General features: G+C 33.2%; 3 protein-coding genes across 4 annotated transcripts; 2 read left to right on the forward strand and 1 right to left on the reverse strand.

Annotated features, from left to right (window-relative positions):
• The first annotated feature begins 10,369 nt into the window (after nt 1-10,369).
• Nucleotides 10,370-12,786, forward strand: LOC126669832 (dynein light chain 1, cytoplasmic). 2 transcript variants are annotated; one of them, XM_050363398.2, is made up of 3 exons: nt 10,370-10,584; nt 10,824-10,922; nt 12,422-12,786. In XM_050363398.2, exons 1-3 carry the CDS (start codon nt 10,447-10,449, stop codon nt 12,533-12,535), a joined length of 351 nt encoding a protein of 116 aa, XP_050219355.1. In that variant the 5' UTR covers nt 10,370-10,446; the 3' UTR covers nt 12,536-12,786. The 2 variants fall into 2 exon arrangements, with proteins under 2 accessions (XP_050219355.1, XP_050219356.1); XM_050363399.2 differs by lacking the exon at nt 12,422-12,786 and having other exon boundaries at nt 10,373-10,584; nt 10,824-11,084.
• Nucleotides 12,787-13,533: 747 nt separating this feature from the next.
• On the forward strand, nt 13,534-16,212 carry LOC126669831 (GDP-mannose transporter GONST3-like). The gene is made up of 2 exons (XM_050363397.2): nt 13,534-13,867; nt 14,559-16,212. The coding sequence occupies exon 2, from the start codon at nt 14,559-14,561 to the stop codon at nt 15,687-15,689; it is 1,131 nt and encodes a 376-aa protein (XP_050219354.1). The 5' UTR covers nt 13,534-13,867; the 3' UTR covers nt 15,690-16,212.
• A 1,836-nt stretch (nt 16,213-18,048) lies between these two features.
• On the reverse strand, nt 18,049-18,738 carry LOC126669406 (uncharacterized). The gene has a single exon (XM_050362868.2). The coding sequence runs from the start codon at nt 18,643-18,645 to the stop codon at nt 18,295-18,297; it is 351 nt and encodes a 116-aa protein (XP_050218825.1). The 5' UTR covers nt 18,646-18,738; the 3' UTR covers nt 18,049-18,294.
• Nucleotides 18,739-19,344: the final 606 nt, after the last annotated feature.

Consider the following 19,344-nt stretch of genomic DNA (forward strand, 5'->3'; position numbering starts at 1 on the left):
TTAGACACGATTTAGACAACAATTGTTATCAGCTATTCTATTATCACTACGAACGTTACCTCTATAATGAAACAACAAAAACGTACCTTCAATAAAAATTGAAAATACTGGAAACCTATTATCCTTCTCAGCATCAGAGCATGATATTGAGCCACATCTATCAAACTCGATTATTAAGAATAGGAACTGTATACACAAGGATAAAGTGGTAGATTGTGTTCTCTCCCCAGGGTTTAAAGCTTTTAAATTTTGGGAAATTGGCGGGTTTTTAATGAAGCACACATGGATATTAATATGACCTAATTATAGGAAAATATCATCAAGGACCGAGGAAACACAAGGGTTTGATTTTGTTTCCACTCTAGGTGTATTTCTCTTTTATGTCCATGTTATTATCTTTTATTTCCTAGAATTGCAGAGGAGGTCTTTCGAGCTCCCAGAAACATCGTTATATTTTAAATTTGTTTCTCAACATAAGAACGCTTTTTTGGGTTTGTTGGAATCTAAGAATAAATTAATTGATGATTTTCTAATTCGTAATCTCTGGCATAATTTGGATTTTGCATTCTCTTTCATTCCCTCGACTAGGGCTTTAAGAGGTATTCTTCTTATTTGAAATTCCATTATATTGAATAAAATGGTTATTTGAAGGCCTAATCACTCAAAAACCCCTCACCTTTAATTTTTTTTTCAATTCTACCCCGACGTTGAAAATTTATCAATTTTACCCATTTTTGAATTTTCCGTTTTCAATTGTACCCCAATATTTTAATTTTTATTAATTTTTTTACTTAAATGATAAAATCATTCGATTAATTAAGTATAAACATGAAATTAAATTCTTTTTTATTCAAAAAAGTACAAATAAGTACTTTATTTTTAAAAACTAATTAAAAACCATAATCAAATTAACACTAATTTAAATCTTAATTAATTTAACTAAATTTAAATAAATTTTAAAAATATACAATTAATATATGCGAGACATGGAGAATGTTCTAAACAAATTTCCAAACGCAAAAGACGTTAATTTAATTTTTCAGGGTACAATTGAAACACAAAAATGCAAAATAGGGTAAAATTGATAAATTTTCAACGTCAGGGTATGATTGAAAAGGGGCTAAAAGGTCGGGGTTTTTTTTTAAGACATTAGGCCTTATTTGAAGGGTATTTGTTGGATTTGTATCGATTTCTCCTTATTTGGTCATTCCATTCCGCATGTTCTTATCTATGCTACTAACAACGCTATAGAGCATATCATTTTTTTAGATGAGCTGCATCATCTGAACTCATACCATAGGCGAATTATTTTTTCAAGTGATTTTAGTGACATAACTAATCATGCGGAGCATTTAAACTAGTGTTTAAAACTCGGACCGGATGAGTTAGTCGAACCAGTTAAACCAGAAACTAATGTCTCTCACTTCGTCCACCACCGCCTCATCACTCCCACTTTGGCCACCATAATTCATCTTTTCCAAAAGAGAAGACGAACAACATTTTTGTCTTCTCTATAGCTAGAGAAGGCTAAATTTGTCTTATCCATTATTGCAAGCAGCTATCGTCTTCTACATTAATGGAGCTACTTGGTCGGAGTGTGCGATGGCGGTAGCGAAATTAAAATTTATAATAAAAAAATTTCGGAACAAAAAATTAAATTTCGAGATAAATTGATATTTTATAAATAGAATTTTAAATAAATTTTAATAAATTGTTCAAATAAATTAATTTAATTTAGATTTAATTAGATTTTAAATTTAAATTTAAATTTAAGTAGATTTTATTTTTGAATTTGGATTTAATTTAAATTTGGATTTAACTAGATTTTCAATTTGAAATTGAATTTGAGTTTGGTTTGTTTATCATATAATTTGGTTAGAGATGCTTTTGGTTTGGTTGGGTTTATGAATGTTGTTAACTCGGTTTCACTTAATGACTTCTACTGAGTTAGCAGCAATGTAGCGGGTGAGATGACAACTCTTTTGTTTTGATTCACGAACGACGATTTTTTTTAAATATCCCGAAATTGCTAAATTCGTAAAGGTTTGTTATTTTATTCAGTGACTTCTCTCTAGAAAAACCCTCCCCCTTCTCTCTAGCTAAAAACTCAACAAACTTAGCATAAAGGGGGTGGTTTTTTGGCCTTTTGGCCGGAAAACCACCTCCTCCACCACCCTTTTCTTTAATTTTTATTGTTATGTTGTTTTTATTTCAAATAATTACTTCATAGATGGAGTTTGGTGTGTTTTATGGGTTATTTTTTATGCTTTTTGAAAAATCTTGGTTCTATCAAGATTTTTTGATTTGCATGTTAAGGATCTATGATTCAAAGAATTTTTTTTTGAAGTTTTTCATGGTTTGCATGTTAAAAGCTTCTTATCTAGATGATGATCCATGAACCTTTAAATATTGAAGATTTTCTTCAATATTTTATTTTAATTGTTTGTTTTTTTAATATATGCTTTGATGGTTGTTGATGGTTTTTTAACTTTAAATTCATGATGAAGAATGTGCCTACAAGATTTGAAGCTTTAAATGATCAAGCGGTTTAACGGCATAGTCGATCGAGAATCAAGTTAAGACGCCACTCCAACGGGATTTTGTTCTTCGTTGCGTCACCTTAGCGGGATTTGGTTCTTAATTTTTCTTTTTCGATTATTATCTTCTGCTTGTATTTTTTATTGTGTCATATTTTCTTATTAGATTAGAGTATTTGAAAGACCATGTATTTGTTTGTTGTTGTATGACTTTCATATTTGTACTTTAATCTTCTTCTTTAATATGAATTTATCTCTGTTAAAAAAAAATTCAGTGACTTATGCTGAGTTGGCAGCAATGTGGGAGTGAGTGGCTAAAAAAAGTTTAATATATTCCGAAATTGACTGAACTAGCCGGTTTTGAAAGATTTGGATATAACTGACGAAACTTACAAAAGGTTTAGTATTTTATTGACATTAATCCTTATTAATATTATCAATTTACCGTTCATACCACTATATGTTGTATTGTAATAGGTCTTCTCTTCTCATATACTCTTTTGGTTGGCCTTTTATAAATTGATGTCTTTGATAAAGCGAACATGTCTCTGCACTGAATGGTGAATTTTTTTATAAAAAATATCATTTACAATCTAGTACCTCGATTGTTTCTACTTGTAAGTGAGGAGATTTATCAAAGATTTATCTTATATTATGGAGACTAAAGTCGGCCCCTCATGCACTCAGTTTAATTATTACCCTTAAGAGAATTATCTAAAATAATATTTATGATTCAGGCATTATCAATGTAATTATGTAAGGGCTAACCCCATCAACCAATAATTTTTAGAAGTTTCTCTCTCTAAAAAAGAAAGAATAGCCTTTTCTCTCTAGTTTCTAGAGAAAACATCTCTTCGTAATGGATTTACCAGAATTATGTCAGTCGTTATCATTATCAGATGATGATGATATTGTGGATTGTGATCTTGAAGTGGCAGCGAGGTCGATAGGAGAACAGAAGGTGGCTTTGTCACTTTTTGGAAAAGTTTTATCAACCAAAAGAGTTAGTAGAGAAGGATTGATTAATACACTAAATTTCATATGGAGAACAAAGGAACCACTGACGGTGGAGGTAGTGGACATCAATATCTTTGTGATCCATTTTGGGAATTTAGAGGACAGACGAAGAGTGTTGAAGGGAGGTCCATGGACTTTCCAGGATTTTCTGATTGTGCTGGAAGAACCTGTTGGAATGGGGGACTATCGAAGTGCGAAGTTCGGAGTTGCCCCTTTTTGGATCCAGATTCATAATCTACCTCTTATGTGCTTTAATATTGAGGCAGGCGGATCACTGGGTTCGCAAATTGGGGAGGTGGAAGATGTAGATCCTGGTGCAACAGGGGACTGCTTAGGGAAGTATATCAGAGTTAGAGTGAAAGTGAATATTCTTAAACCTCTGAAAAGAGGCCTGCGTGTTAGAGTGGATGATAAAGGGAATATGGTGGTTGCAGCGCTGAGATATGAAAAATTACCCGATCTATGTTTCAAATGTGGCATACTGGGACACCCTATCCTAGAATGTCATGTGGAGACATATGAGAAAGGATATAAGTATTCTGAACTCATACGTGCTGGATTTGCTCAGGGCAATGGAGTAAGAAGTAAACGACCCAGAACTGCTGGGATTCAGAATATGGTAGAAAGGAGAGAGGTTCAGGGACCTGGAATTGGTACATCAATGGAGGTTCATGGTGGGGTGGAGAAGATAACCCATATTAGGAAATCTAATGATATGCCGAAAAGTCAGGAGAATAATGAAGGGGAAAATCATATTTTTCCTAATATGATTCCTTCAGATTTGAATTCTCTAAATTCAAATTTGAATAATAACTTGAAGAAGGGGGGTGATAAGGTTGCCATAACGGATTTGATGGAAGTCAATATTGAAAAAATATACGCAGATCAGGGGAAGGAAAATTTGGCGCGGAAAAAACAAAATTCGAAGGCAAAAGATGGGCTCAAATCTGGGCCCAAGACCAAAATGAAACTGGGAAGTAGTCCAGGCTCTTTTAAGAAGGGGCCAAAAAACAAAAAGAACTTTTCTAATTTGTTACCGTTACTAGATATAACAAACAAAGGAAGTCATGGTTTATTTACTGAGAAAAAGGGTTTTGAGTACAGTGAGAAGGGAGATGAAGTACCAGGTGAACTATCTTATCAGAAAGACTGTTCTAATGGGGAGGTTAACATTCTTGATTCAACGGTGGAACCTGCTGAGCAGGTCCGCCGAGTCCAATGAAAACACTTAGCTGGAATGTCCAAGGGTTGGGTTCCCCAAGGACATTCTCAAAACTTTGTGAACATATTCACAAATATCAACCCAACTTGGTGTTTTTAATGGAGACTCGTATGCAATGTAGGAATCTGTTTGAAGTTCAAAGGAAAATGAAGATGGAAGGTTGTTTTGGGGTGGACAGTGAAGGTAAGGGGGGGGGGGGTTTGGCTCTTTTTTGGGACAGCTCCCTTGATGTTTCTATTGTCAGTTCCTTAAAATGGTATATTGATGTTTTGGTGCAAGGGGATAACATGGGGCATTGGAGATTCACAGGTTTTTATGGAAATCCAATTCAGTCCCAACGCGTGCATTCCTGGACTTTGTTAAAGCGCCTTAGTATGATGTTCAACGGGCCTTGGGTGTGTGGAGGTGACTATAATGAGATTCTGGATAGTTCTGAGAAGACAGGGGGTGCAGAGAAACCAAATTATTTAATTCAAAATTTCAAAAATGTTCTAAATGATAGTGGCTTATTTGATGCAGGAGATAAAAGGGGAGGTTTCACTTGGTGGGGTAAGCGTGGGACCGAGATTGTCAGAGAGAAATTAAATAGATTTCTAATTAACATATGTTGGAAAAATCTGAATCCAAACTGTTTGGTAGAGCATCTAGAGGTGGGGGGCTCTGATCATAAACCCATTCTGTTGTGGAGTAGGAAAAGAGAAGCAGAGCAAAGAAGAGACAGAAGGAGAAGGAATAGGTTTCATTTTGAAAAAAGTTGGACCTTGAAGGAAGAGTTTAAAGAGTTAGTTAAAGACTCTTGGAGCATGGATAATGAAGCTCAGTCTTTGACTGACATTGTTAAGAAATTAAAACTGTGTGAGATGAACTTCAAAAACTGGGGCAGAGAGACAGTTGGTGATGTGCAAAAAGAAATTAAACAAGTCAAAAAAGAGCTAATGAGTGTGCTTGGCTCTGAGGTTGCTTCAATTTCTTCTGAGCTTGTGAGATCTTTGGAGGGAAGGTTAGAAGAGTTGATGCTGCAGGAGGAGGTTATGTGGAAGCAGAAGTCAAGAGCTGATTGGTTGGCTTTTGGAGACAACAATACAAAATATTTTCACAGAAAAGCTACTAATAGAAGAGTGAGAAATTCTATTCTTGGCTTGGAAGATGAAAATGGGAACTGGAAGGAAAATCTTGGGGAGGTAAAAGAGATTATTCAAAATTATTTCAATATTCTCTTTACTACTGCTGATCCCCAGGAAACAGAAATTGAAGAGGTCACAAAGTATGTCAATAATTCTGTGACTGATGAGATGAATAGACTACTGTGTGCTGAGTTTACAGAACAAGAGGTGTTTCAGGCTCTGAAGGAGATGGGTCCTACAAAGGCACCGGGTAAGGATGGCTTTCCAGCCATGTTTTTCCAGAAGTATTAGGAGATTGTGGGAGGAGATATTACTAAGGTGTGTCTAAAATCCCTTAATGATAAAGCTGATTTACATTGTATTAATGAGACCATAATTGCTCTTGTTCCTAAGATTAAAAAAGCTGTTAGAATGAAAGATTTTAGGCCTATTAGTCTTTGCTCTGTTCTATATAAAATTATAGCTAAAACCTTGGCTAATAGGTTTAAATTGGTGCTGAATGTTGTTATTGATGTTGCACAAAGTGCTTTTGTGCCTGGTAGGCAGATTTTGGATAGTGCTATTATAGGCTTTGAGTGTATTCATGTTATAAAAAACTCAAAAAGAAAGACTAAAGTCCCTCTAGCCCTTAAATTGGATATGTCTAAAGCTTATGATAGAGTAGAGTGGAGTTTTTTAGAGGCCATGATGAGAAGTATGGGTTTCTGTGATAGTTGGGTGCATAAACTGATGAATTGTATTAATTCTGTGAACTTTTCCTTTCTTGTTAATGGTTCTGTAAAAGGGAAAGTTAATCCAAGAAGAGGATTAAGACAGGGGGACCCTCTTTCCCCCTATCTTTTTTTAATATGTGCACAGGGCCTGTCTTGCTTGATCAATAGAGCCGTTGAGGATGGGAATCTGAAGGGAATTGAATTTGGAGATCAATGCCACATATCTCATCTGTTTTTTGCAGATGACAGTCTACTCTTTGGCAGAGCTTCAGTGCAGGAGGTGACTGTGATCAAAAATATACTTGAGGTGTATGGCAAAGCCTCGGGTCAGGTAATAAACCTGGATAAATCTGCACTATGCTTTGGAAAGGGCATTACTGCTGGTTTACAAGAGGAACTTCAGCAGATCCTCCAAATATCTGTGGTGAAGTGTCATGAAAAGTATCTGGGTTTACCATCTTCTGTGGGAAGGAAGAAGAAGGATAGTTTCAAATCTATTCTGGATAGTATTAAGCAGAGACTCCAAGCATGGAAAGGTAGTCTGTTTTCTGCAGGTGGTAAAGAAGTCCTGTTAAAAGCTATTATTCAAGCAATTCCTACTTACTACATGAGTTGTTTCAGATTACCTAAAGGGTTAATTGTGCAAATTGAAAATATCTGTAATAGCTTCTGGTGGGGGAGTGTAAATGGTGACAAGAAAATACATTGGTCTAAATGGAGAGAGCTGTGCAAAGCTAAGTGCCATGGGGGTATGGGTTTCAGAGATGTGGAGAGTTTTAATAGAAGCCTGCTTGCAAAGCATGGATGGAAAATTGTGATGGAACCTGATTGTATCTTGAGTAGAATGTTCAAATGGAGATACTTCAAAAACACTAGCTTTATGCAAGCTACTTGTCCCAGAACTAGTTCTTACATCTGGAAGAGCATAGTTTGGGCTAAGGAAGTTCTGGTAGAAGGAATGAGGTGGAGAGTTGGAGATGGTAATGATATCAGGATATACACTGATAAATGGCTACAAAGAGAAACTACCTTCAAAAATTTTAGTAGTCATAAGCTTGGTTTTGATGCAAAAGTGAAGGAGTTGATTTCTGAGGATGGTTCATGGAATAAAAAGTTGATCATGGAGAATTTCTGTACTGATGATGCAGACTGCATTTTAAAAATTCCTCTAGCTAAAACTCCCCAAAGAGATGTGTTGCGATGGCATTATGACAAGAAAGGGAAATTCAATGTTAGAAGTGGGTACTATGTAGCTACTCAAATGAAGGGGAGGGTTTCTGCATCTAACAGGGAAGAGAATATAAAATGGTGGAAACATTTCTGGAAATTAGAGATTCCATCTAAGATTAAAATTTTCGCTTGGAAATTGTTTCATGAATGGCTTCCTGTTAAAACTTGTCTTAGTAGAAGAGGGATGGTGATTGATGTTACTTGCTGTTGTTGCAAAGAGGAAAATGAGACTCTCATTCATGTTTTCTAGTTCTGTGAGGAAGCGAGGAAGGTTTGGAGGACTTGGAATGTTGCAGATAGGATAGAGCCTGGGTCAGATTGGAAAGTTGTGGAATTAATGCTGCATGTGTACAGAAGTGTTAAAACATCTGATTTCTGTATTTTCATAACTTTGCTGTGGAGTATATGGAATAATAGAAATAGTTGTCTTTTTGGCAAGAAAAGCAAACCAGTGGAGCAAGTTCTAGATTGGTCTGTGGATTACATTGATACGTATCAGAAGATTCAAAGCAAGATTAAAAAAGGAAACCAGAGGAGTATGCAGAAGCAGATTAAAGAGACAGACAGAAGATGGATCCCACCAAGACAAAACACTTTCTGTGTTAAGGTGGATGCTGGTTTTGATATGAGAAATGGAAAATATGGTACTGGAGCAATTATCATTGACTGGCAGGGTAATGTTAGAGCTTCAGGTATCTGGAATTATGAAGGGCTCGCTGAGATTGATGTGGGAGAAGCTGTGGCGGTTAGAAATGGGATTGCTTTGGCGAAAGAAGAAAATCTAACTCCTTTTATTATCAACTCTGATTCTAAGAGTGTAGTAGATACCTTCAACAACACTGATTGGCCTTGCAATGATGTTAGTCTTATAGCCAGAGATTGTTTGAACATGGTGAAAGATGGTAGCTGCTTAGGTTTCTGTTTTTTAAGCAGGAAAGCTAATTTAGCTGCTCACTACTTGGCTAGAAAAGCTCTTATGGAGCTGACTGATCACACTGTCTGGAGAGGGTCTGTCCCTCCAGAAATTCATACTTATGTAATGGCTGATTTTGCAGCTTTATTTAATTGAATTACAATTTGATTCTAAAAAAAAAAAACCCATCAACCAATTAAATCCAAAATTTAAAATTCAAATTCAATGTACAATCAAAGTATCAAACTATTCCAAACCAAATTTTATAAAATAAAATCTGTATAAATCAAAGACCTTTTATTCAGACGCTATTTCATTTAATAAATACTAAATCCAAATTTTATAAAGTGAAATAGGAAACCAACTCTTTTTGAATTAAGCAGAATTTTAAATTCCCTGATTTTCAAATTTGATAGATTTACCAAAACCATCCAAATACCCAAAGCACCAAATTTCAGAAGCTAAGTAAAATTTGTTTACTTAATTTTTCATAAGGGGTCTCAGACCCATTTTTCAAAATTAAATGAAGTTAGTTTACCTAGTTCATCCATAAAAGCTCCTGGACCAAATTTTTAATGATAAATAAAGCTCATTTATCAAATTTATCTGTTCTTTTATTTTCGCTCATAAGAGCATCTAAACCAAATTTTTAGATAATTTTTTTTTTCAAAAGATTTATAAAAGTAATCGGCCTTACAAAAAATAGCGCAACGGGAAACAAAATTTTGTGCCCCCGACTGAAAATTAGATTCCGCAACTGCATCCACCCATTTCAATTACTTTGGCATTGTCTTGGAATCACATTCTAACAACTTCTTTTGGCCATTATACAACAAACATGTTACATGAGTCTTGTGGAACACAATTCATCAATCTATCTTCTTTACATACAACCAAACCAGTATTATATAACTCGAACAAAACTAAAAAGAAATAACCAGCTGGCCGACACATGGCATAATCCCGTCGACAAGCCACAAACTGCGGACCACGTGTCGGTGGGACCCAAAAGATTTGTAACCTCGTAAATTTGTAATAAAATATGCTCTAAAATCAGAAATTTGCATGCACCTCTAGTTCTATATTACAAAAAGCTTGACATTGTGAAAAATTAGTGGCATATTTGAGGCATTTGGTATCAAAAGGATTCCATAGCATCAGTTAGTTACTGGCCATGAAGCTTGGAGAACCATATACGTGGCTGACCCACCAGCACTTGGAATAGAATAAAAATTCGATTAAACAGAATTAACTAAAGTAACCAATAAATTTGATTGAATTCAGTTAAAAGTTCTGCTTATTCATAATATCTCAGTTAATAAATAAAAATTAATTCAGATATGATTAAATTTTAAAAAAATTCAGTAGACCAATAAGTATTTTATTTATATATTTTTATCGGTGTAATTGAATTAATTTTAATATTTCGATTACTTAGATTACAATTTATTTAGTTAACTCGATCGATTAGAACAAAAATACAAAATAATAAATTAATTTAATTTTAATTAAATTGGTCGGTTTTTAATCAGAATCCGTCATTTGCTCAACACTGCTACCGCCAGCCCTTTATTCTTTGCTACTATAATACTATAAATACTAGCCAATAACTTCTAATTCATCCATAAGTTAGCTCAATATCCAAAATTTCTTTCAAGAATTTCAGAATTAATTCTCAAAATAGTTAAGCATGTTAGAAGGTAAAGCTGTAATTGATGAGACTGATATGCTTGAAACGATGCAACAAGATGCAGTTCATCTTGCTTCCAAAGCATTAGATTTCTTTGATGTTACTCAAGCTACTGAAATTGCTCGTTTTATTAAAATGGTAAATTAATTTCCCCAACTTAATGTCCTTCTCATTCTTTATTTTCAGTAGGAACGTAACTAGTCAAGCGAGACGGGAATTTCGAGTTTAGTTGAGAGTTGGGGTGCGAAGAAAAATATTCCGACCCGGAAACTGATTTCTAAATGTAACTTATTTTAGGGTTAATTTCAAAACGAATCGCGAACCCTAGCGTGTTATATAATTCTAAATTGTAATATTTCTTTTTGTGGTGGATGCAGGAATTTGATAGGACGTATGGAGGAGGATGGCAATGCATAGTAGGAACTAATTTTGGGTCATTTGTGACTCATTGCTCCGGCAGTTTTATTTATTTCCAAGTTGGTAGTCTTGCAATTTTGCTATTCAGGGGCTCAGCTGCTCCAGAACCTGCCGAGCCAACTCAATTTACAGCTTTTAAGTCCTTTAAGTCTGTCATAGCCTAACATTTTCTTTAATAATTCCTTTCTTATTTTGTTATCATTTTTTCTTTAAACGTTAAATAAAGAAAGAAAGAAAGAAAGAAAGAAAGAAGAAAAACTTTTCCTTCATTTTTTAATTCCTTTCATCTCAAGACATCATGCTCTTTTTCATAAAACTCCTTCAATTTATAAACGATGACTGATTAGCGTAATTTTTAATTTTATGGTTAATTTAGTTCTCAATTTGTCTTTTACTTTTTATCAATTTGTCTCATTTTCACACTCGACTCAGTGCGTGTAATTTATCTCCAATAATATTTATTTTATAAGGATCAATTTGCTCTTTAATCTAATAAGTTGTAGTCAATGAGCATTAAAATATTTTTTTTTATCATTTAACTCTTTCAACTTATCCATTTTTATCAATTCGATCAAATTAATAGTATTAGAAGTTTTAATGACATAAATAAAATACAACTAAACCCCTCAGCTTATTTTTAGTCTAAACTAAACTTAAACTAAATAAAAAAATTAAATATTCTATAATAACCGATTAAAGTAATTTTATTTAATCTTGATCTAATCTATACATACCAATAATTAATTTATAAGATAAATAATCTATATTTATTCATAACTGATTTTTTATATATTATGAAAATATTATTTGATAAGAAAATTAAAAATAGATAATTTTCAAAAATATTTTGCTAATTTTAATTTTATTTATATTTTAAAAAAATATTATAATTATTTTTATTTAATTTTAAACTAATTTCATATATGATCTAACTAATAAAAATTGACAAGATGAAAGGATCAATCGATTAAAATAATTTAATTTTAATGTTAATTGATCAAAAGTATAAGTTTAAGAGCTAAATCAATACGAAACTAAATTGTGGTAAATCAACTAACATATACTTTGTGGTCAATGAACCACCCCTTATGAATTTGCTTCACTATTTTTTTTCTTTTTCTTATATAAAAACAATCTTCTCTTAATTCAAACAGTTATAAATGTAAAAATAACATTATTTCAATATATCAAAATAGAACAAGATACACAGCTTTATTTACAAATTGCTTTACAAATTAAAATCCAATAAGCAATAAATTATAGCTCAAATGGTGCAAGTGTTATGCACCTAGATTGTGAATTTAAATCCTTCAACAAGCATTCTCTCTTTTACAATTATTAAAAAAAAATCAAAATCAATAAATATAAAATTGACGAAAAAATTTAATTATTTAACACATAATATTTTGTCGCTTGATTTTTTTTATCAGGTTTGACTGGGCGATTCAACAGGTCAATAACCAGTTTAACTACCCGTTCAATTCAACTGAAGCAGGATTTCAATTTTTTTAACAATTTTTGGATTAGACTGACAATTGGTAAGTTTTCGATTTAACAGGTTGCAATCGGCCGGTCCTTTTCATTTTTTAATCTTATGATAAAATATACTCCGGCGATAGCACGAAAGACTTTGAGAACATTAAAAGTCCGCACAATGATGCCCTGGCAGTGACGATGATTGTGGAAAATTAAAACATGGAAGAATTTTAATAGATGAACGAAGCACAATAAACTTTATGATTAAAAAGGCTTATGAAGGTCTTAGAAAAGAAACTTGCGAGATTACACTGAGACACAATCCCGCTCTCGAGGTTCGAGGGACCATGTATCATCCCGATAAGGATAATATCTCTAAAGATAAGCATCGGAACCGTTTATCGGTTTTTAATTTATTTAATTTTTTTATAAAATTTATAAAACTAATTAATTGTATATTTAATTAAAGATTTATTTAAGATTTATTTGAATTGTTTTAAAGATAAAAGATCTATTTAAATTTTTTTCAAGTAGAAAAAAAACGATATAATAGTTGTTTTGACTATTTTCATCCTTATAGTATTAGAATCGTCTAATTTTTTCAATTTAGGGTGGTATTGAAAGTCAAAAATACGAAAAAGGGTAAAATAGATGAAATTATAAAATAAGTGTTATTAAAATAAAGTAAAGGTGGATAGTTTTTAAGACTATTAGCCATTAATTAATATCTCTATACAGCAATAAAAATTAATGATCCAACAATATTATTTTGTGGAGATTTTTACTTATAAAAACTTAATTTCAACTAGCATAAAAAAAAGTTATTGGAAAAATAAATCTTAACATTTCAACTTATAGCGATTTAATCCTATTGTTTAAAAAGTTACTGAACAAATACTAACTTTTTTAATTTTTACATTTTATAGCTCAAACTATTTTTCGGCAATTTTGTGCATAGGTGTCATCCATATTAGATACATGTATAAGCATATTAAATTCCAACCTTTAAAATTGTTCTAAATAAAATTATAATTTTTTGTGTTTTTGCACTATGTAGCCCAAAAAAGAGGACAAAATTGTCGGAAAACAGATTTGGTCTACAAAATGCCAAAACGAAACACGTTAGAATTTTTTTTATAAACTTTTAAAAAATGATATTAAGTCACTATAAAATTAAAATATTAGCATTTGTTTTGCTAAAATTCTTGGAAAAAAACACCCCAAGTTTAATTTGTGGTGGTTTTTTTCGCAGAATCGCAGCAGACAACAGAGCCCCAAGTTTAATTTGGACTGGTCATCAAAGCTTGAAATGTTCCTTATTTGGGTCAATAAATCAGCCCATAGTAGGCCCAAAAGATTATAACTTGGGCTCGCAAAATAATATTTCAAAAAAGCAAACAAAAAGGAAGAAATACAAAGATAGTACTTCTGTTTCTGTAAGAGGCAGGCAGGCTGTCGGCGACACCGTGTGGATCGCCGCCAAACGCTGCAGCTCGCCGTTAAAGGCCACCGTGCCTGAACTCTCGAGGTAAGTCTTTCTCTTCTTCTCCTTATTATACACTATTATTATATCATAGTATGCAAGCTTCAATTATAATCATTTGAATCTAATAATGTCCGTCTCTTTCTAGCAATTCGTTGATAAATATTGCAAAGAATTCTACTTCACATGCTACAACTTTTAATCGTATTAAAAAGTTACATTCTTCGCATTGTGAGATGTTGGTTTATGCATATTATATTTACTTAGCAATAGTGGCAGATTCAGATTTTTTGTGAAGTGGGCAAAATTGTATTGAAAGTTTGCAAGATGGAAACACTAGATAAAATATGAATTTTAAGGTGGTAATACCGTAATGCTATGAATTTTAAGGCGGAAAAACTATACTATTAAATTCTATATTCATATTTTTTCAAAGTTTCTAAATAATAAGTTGGACAGCTGCCCACCATAAGCTCGTTTTAGGTCCGCCCTGCTTAGCAACTATGATAGTGTTTGGATGAGTATTACAATGAAAGAATTCAATTGAATCAATTTCTTACTAGTGAATTCCAATGTTCAGAGAGGTCGAAGTTGAATTCGGGTTTGATTTGATGGAAACAGATGATTACCCTTTGCTATAACTGAATTTAATTTAATTATTATATTATATGTGATTCTATTCCAGGCAAAGGTGTATATGATTTTAGTTTAAAATTCATATTCTGCTCATTTTCAGATGTCTGATGTCGATGTGGAAAAAACTGAAGTCGTTGATATTGAGAAAAGTTCAGGAGCCTCAACTAGTACCAATGATGATATGCACAATACGTGGTATACGGGGTTGCTGCATCTCTCCTCTATCTATGGCATAGCTGCTGGGTATTGCATCTCAGCGTCTTTGCTTTCCATCATAAACAAATGGGCGGTAATGAAATTCCCGTATCCTGGAGCTCTGACTGCTCTTCAGTATTTCACTAGTGCCGCCGGTGTCCTTCTATGCGGATGCTTTAAAATTCTTGAGCATGACCGTCTTGACCTTTTGACAATGTGGCATTTTCTACCCGCAGCAATTATGTTTTACCTCTCGCTGTTTACCAACAGTGAGCTCTTACTCCATGCCAATGTCGATACCTTCATAGTCTTTCGCTCTGTAGTTCCTATATTTGTTGCAATAGGTGAAACCTTTTTTTTGCACCAACCGTGGCCGGCATTGAAGACGTGGCTCTCACTTACCACTATTTTTGGTGGAAGTGTGCTGTATGTTCTAACGGATTATCAGTTTACCGTCACAGCTTACAGTTGGGCTTTAGCTTATTTGGTGAGCATGACTGTAGATTTTGTGTACATAAAGCATGTTGTTATGACCATAGGTTTAAATACATGGGGTCTTGTGTTGTACAACAATTTAGAGGCTCTTTTACTCTTTCCCATGGAATTACTTATAATGGGTGAACTGAAGAAGATAAAGCATGAATTCTCGGATGAGTCAGATTGGTACTCCTTTGGAGTGTTGCTGCCTGTTGGGTTATCTTGCTTGTTTGGTTTATCAATCTCTTTCTTTGGATTTTCCTGCCGGAGGGCGATTTCTGCAACAGGATTTACTGTTCTCGGAGTAGTGAACAAGCTATTGACGGTGGTAATCAATTTTGTTATATGGGATAAGCATTCATCATTTATTGGGACAGTGGGGCTTCTTATTTGCATGCTCGGTGGGATTATGTATCAGCAGTCCACAAGTAAGCCTAAGCCTGCACAGGAAGTAATAGCAGAAGAGACGGAGGATGAACAACAGAAGCTTCTAGAAATGCAAAGCAAAGTAGAAAGCAGCAATGAGAAAGAAGTGACCGAATCCCATCATGGAAGTTGAGTTCTTTCTCAAAGTAATTGATGACTCCTTATCTTCCTCTTAAGCGTAAGGATGGGAATCCTCTCATTGGTAACTATGTTTCACAAAAACTTTTCGAATATTATGTTTCGGTGTTTCATTTTCGTTTCGGAAACTCTTTTAAAACTCCGAAACTCTATATTTAAAATCTATTCTTGTAAAATATATTGTTTCGCCATTTCGGCATTTCCCACTTCAACGTCTCTGTTTCCATTCTACATAGGTTGTAACTTGTAACTGTTGAATCTGGAATTCTTTATTGTAGCTATCTTAGGAAGCATATGACCGAACAGATTTTTTGTTGTTGGAAAGGTTGTATTGATATCCTTATTCATTATGCTAGACCTAGAAAAGTAGGTCAGATGTTCTATTGTATTCTGCTCTGCAATATCCTTCAACTTGTCCGTGTAGTCATACCAGTAATGTCTGTGAACTTGATAGTAATGAGGGTCAAAATGTATTGGAGTTGATTTCAGTTACATCAAATATTAATATTTTCGTTGTTCCTCGAGTGTATTAATCAGTTCAGTTATGTTTATTTTTACTTTTCTTATCTCAGTGTACTGTGTTTTCTTTCCCCTTTTGTCTGGCTCAACAAAACTTAAATAAACTACACTTAACAGAAACGTGAATTTCTAATACTACATGCCTACCTTGCAATTCGGTTTTCCAGTTATTTTTTAATACAGCAGATTACCACAGTTTGAGTAGTGAAGCCTGGTTTCTGCTCATTTATGCAGTACAGAAACAGAAAACATCAAAATGATATTTTTACAAGAATTTATTATAAATATAGAGTTTTAGAAGCATTTCTGAGAATGGAAACGAAACGCCGGATCGTAAGATAAGAGAAGTTTCCGTGCAATATTTTAAGTTTTTTTGATTTGAGTATCTTGTCCTTCTGTAATTACTTGGATCGTCATTAAAACAAACTGCAGGAAACTGAAGAATTTGAAAGAATTGGTATATGCTATCATTATGTTATGCATCTCTCTTTTTCTTTTGTAGATCTGTATGAAGATTTTTTGTAATCATTGATTATGAAAGATCCTTTCGAGTTTTTTACACTTCATTTTGCTTGTTTCTTGAATGGATCCCTTGCAAGTTGTAATGAAGTCACTGCTGGATTAAGGTTCTCTTGCTTGCCTTTCTGCTATTGCAGGGAAGCGCGGCACAACTGAAAGACTATATATATGTTGATCACTTTCTGGAACTGTTGGGGGATGAAAAATCGTGTCCGCCCTGACCAACATAACACATTTTTTTGGAACTGTTGGGGGATGAAAAATATCCGAACAACTTGTTGAAACGATATTGAAAACGAGTCGAGCGATTTGTGAATCCAAAGTGCTTGGTTTTGCTCAAACTTATAGCAGTTTGGTGACATGAATTATAATGGAATCGCCATCTAGTAACCGATTAGTATATTTCACTCACTTGTGAATGCATGAAATAATGTACATCATACTAAAAAAATTGTATTCATGAACACAATAAAATTGTCAAAACTAGAAATAACTGAAAATAAACTAAAAAGTTGATAAACATGTATTCATACAATAAAATCTGGCATATAACTCTCATTTGACTGTTAATGGTAAGAAATGAATATGTATCTAAATAAGCATCTAACGCTTGAGTTTCTAGATAATATTGATTTTATTCCATTTATATGTATAAATTCTAAAACCGAGTGTATATAAGTAAAATTGATTCCTAGATGTTTTGTTGACCTGGAATTTATTAAGCGATTATTAGTCTTTATTTGGTTAACAATGCAAATTGTTGATTCATACTCTATTAAAATAGATAATTGGACGCACATTCAAATCATATAAACAAATTTAATATACTCAAAATCGAATAATGGTAATTCTGATCAAAATGGTGTCATGAGAGTCTCCGACGCCATCTCTTCATTGATAGAAACCTCATCTGGGGCGGTTCAAGCTAAATGGAGGTGCTGGAAAGACTTGAAACAGGCACTGGGGGGAGTTGGCCTGGTATGTTGGCCGCAACAACTTGAGTGTGGTCACTAATATTGCGGAAATCGCTTGTTGGGGTCGGAAGGAGGTAGTAATCGCGGAGGGTGGAGGGAGACTAGAGGCATTATTACTCTCACTCCAACTTGCTAATGGCATCAGTATTCAGACTATCATTACAGAAAGTGATAATTTGCAGCTCATTAATATTCTGGAGACAGAAACTATAATAGAGGTTCAGGGGGGGCGGTATTGTGCAGAAACTGGCAAATAAATTTACTCATTTTATGGCTTCTGATAACAAAGAATTTTGCTGAGTTTTGCTTATGTTCTGTTTTAGCTATTATGTTTACCGCAAGTAAAGTTGAATCATTACATAAAAATTATATCAACAATATAAATTCTTGACGAATCAAGCTGGTAACTACAGGATTATATTCTTCTTCTTATTTTATATGCAATTCTCAAATTTCCATGTCAAACACATAAACTCAAAACTGATTTTAATTCAGTTTATCACAGATTTACATATTTTGCATAAACTAGCCTAAACTTGACTTAGTAGCAGCTAAATTTTCCAAGAAAATTAAATTCATATATACAAACTAGAATTTAGTAGAAAATAAAACTTTCAAGAAATCAAAACAACTTGCAAAACAAAACCTACTCTTTTTCTTTTTCTTGAAACTCTTCAATGCTTTTTCCCTTCTGTAACACTCCAATATATAATCCTCGCCTGTAATTTCTTTCATATCTCTCCCATCATCCTTACCAAAAAATACATCTTCTGTTATTGGCTTCATATAAATACACCTCAAATTTGATGGTGGTGGTGGTGATGAAGAAGAAGAAGTAAATTCTCTTCTGCTTAGCTTAGTGTAACCACCGCCGCCGCCACCTCCTCCGCCGCCGCTGGTGTCAAGATTAGCATCATTGCAGAAAGGTCCTCTAGCCATGTGGCTATAAAGACTCCAAAAAGAAATTGTGATTGTGAGAGAAAACGTGAATGATATAATTGGTGCTTGTAATACTTAATTTTTTTAGGAATTTAGTATATATAAGAAGTCTATTTATATTCAACTTCTCTCATTAAGATGAAAACAACTTCTTTTTAATTTGTTTCCAAATTATTAAGATTTATTTTTATTATATGCAGGGGCGCAGCCAGAAATTATTCGAAAGGGAGGCGGATTTAATATTTTATATAAAATATAAACTTAAGGTGGTCAATTTATGTTGAAAAATAATTTAATTGCATTGTTTAGCCTAATGAATTCAATATATTGGTTCAATTTTTTTCTTAGAAAGGTGTATTAACCATGTGGCTTCGCTACTGATTAGATGACGTTATTACCGTAGCAATAATTGATATTAATAATAAAATAAAAAATTTGACATAATTAATTTATTGATAAAAAAGCGGAGAACATATAATTTTGTCAAAATAAAAAAATTTACTTTATTCCTTTAATACTCTGAAAATAGTGTTATCTTTTTTACTTATTTAGATTAATATACAAATTTATAATGATAAAAGAGTGTTGTTTGATGAAATGAAATTAAATAGTGTATGTACTTTAAGATATATAAATAATAGTGAATGAAATAAACAATCATATTATGTGACTAAAAGTTAGTTTTAAATAAAAATATTA

This window comes from Mercurialis annua, linkage group LG2 (genome assembly GCF_937616625.2).
Source record: "Mercurialis annua linkage group LG2, ddMerAnnu1.2, whole genome shotgun sequence".
NCBI lineage: Eukaryota > Viridiplantae > Streptophyta > Magnoliopsida > Malpighiales > Euphorbiaceae > Mercurialis > Mercurialis annua.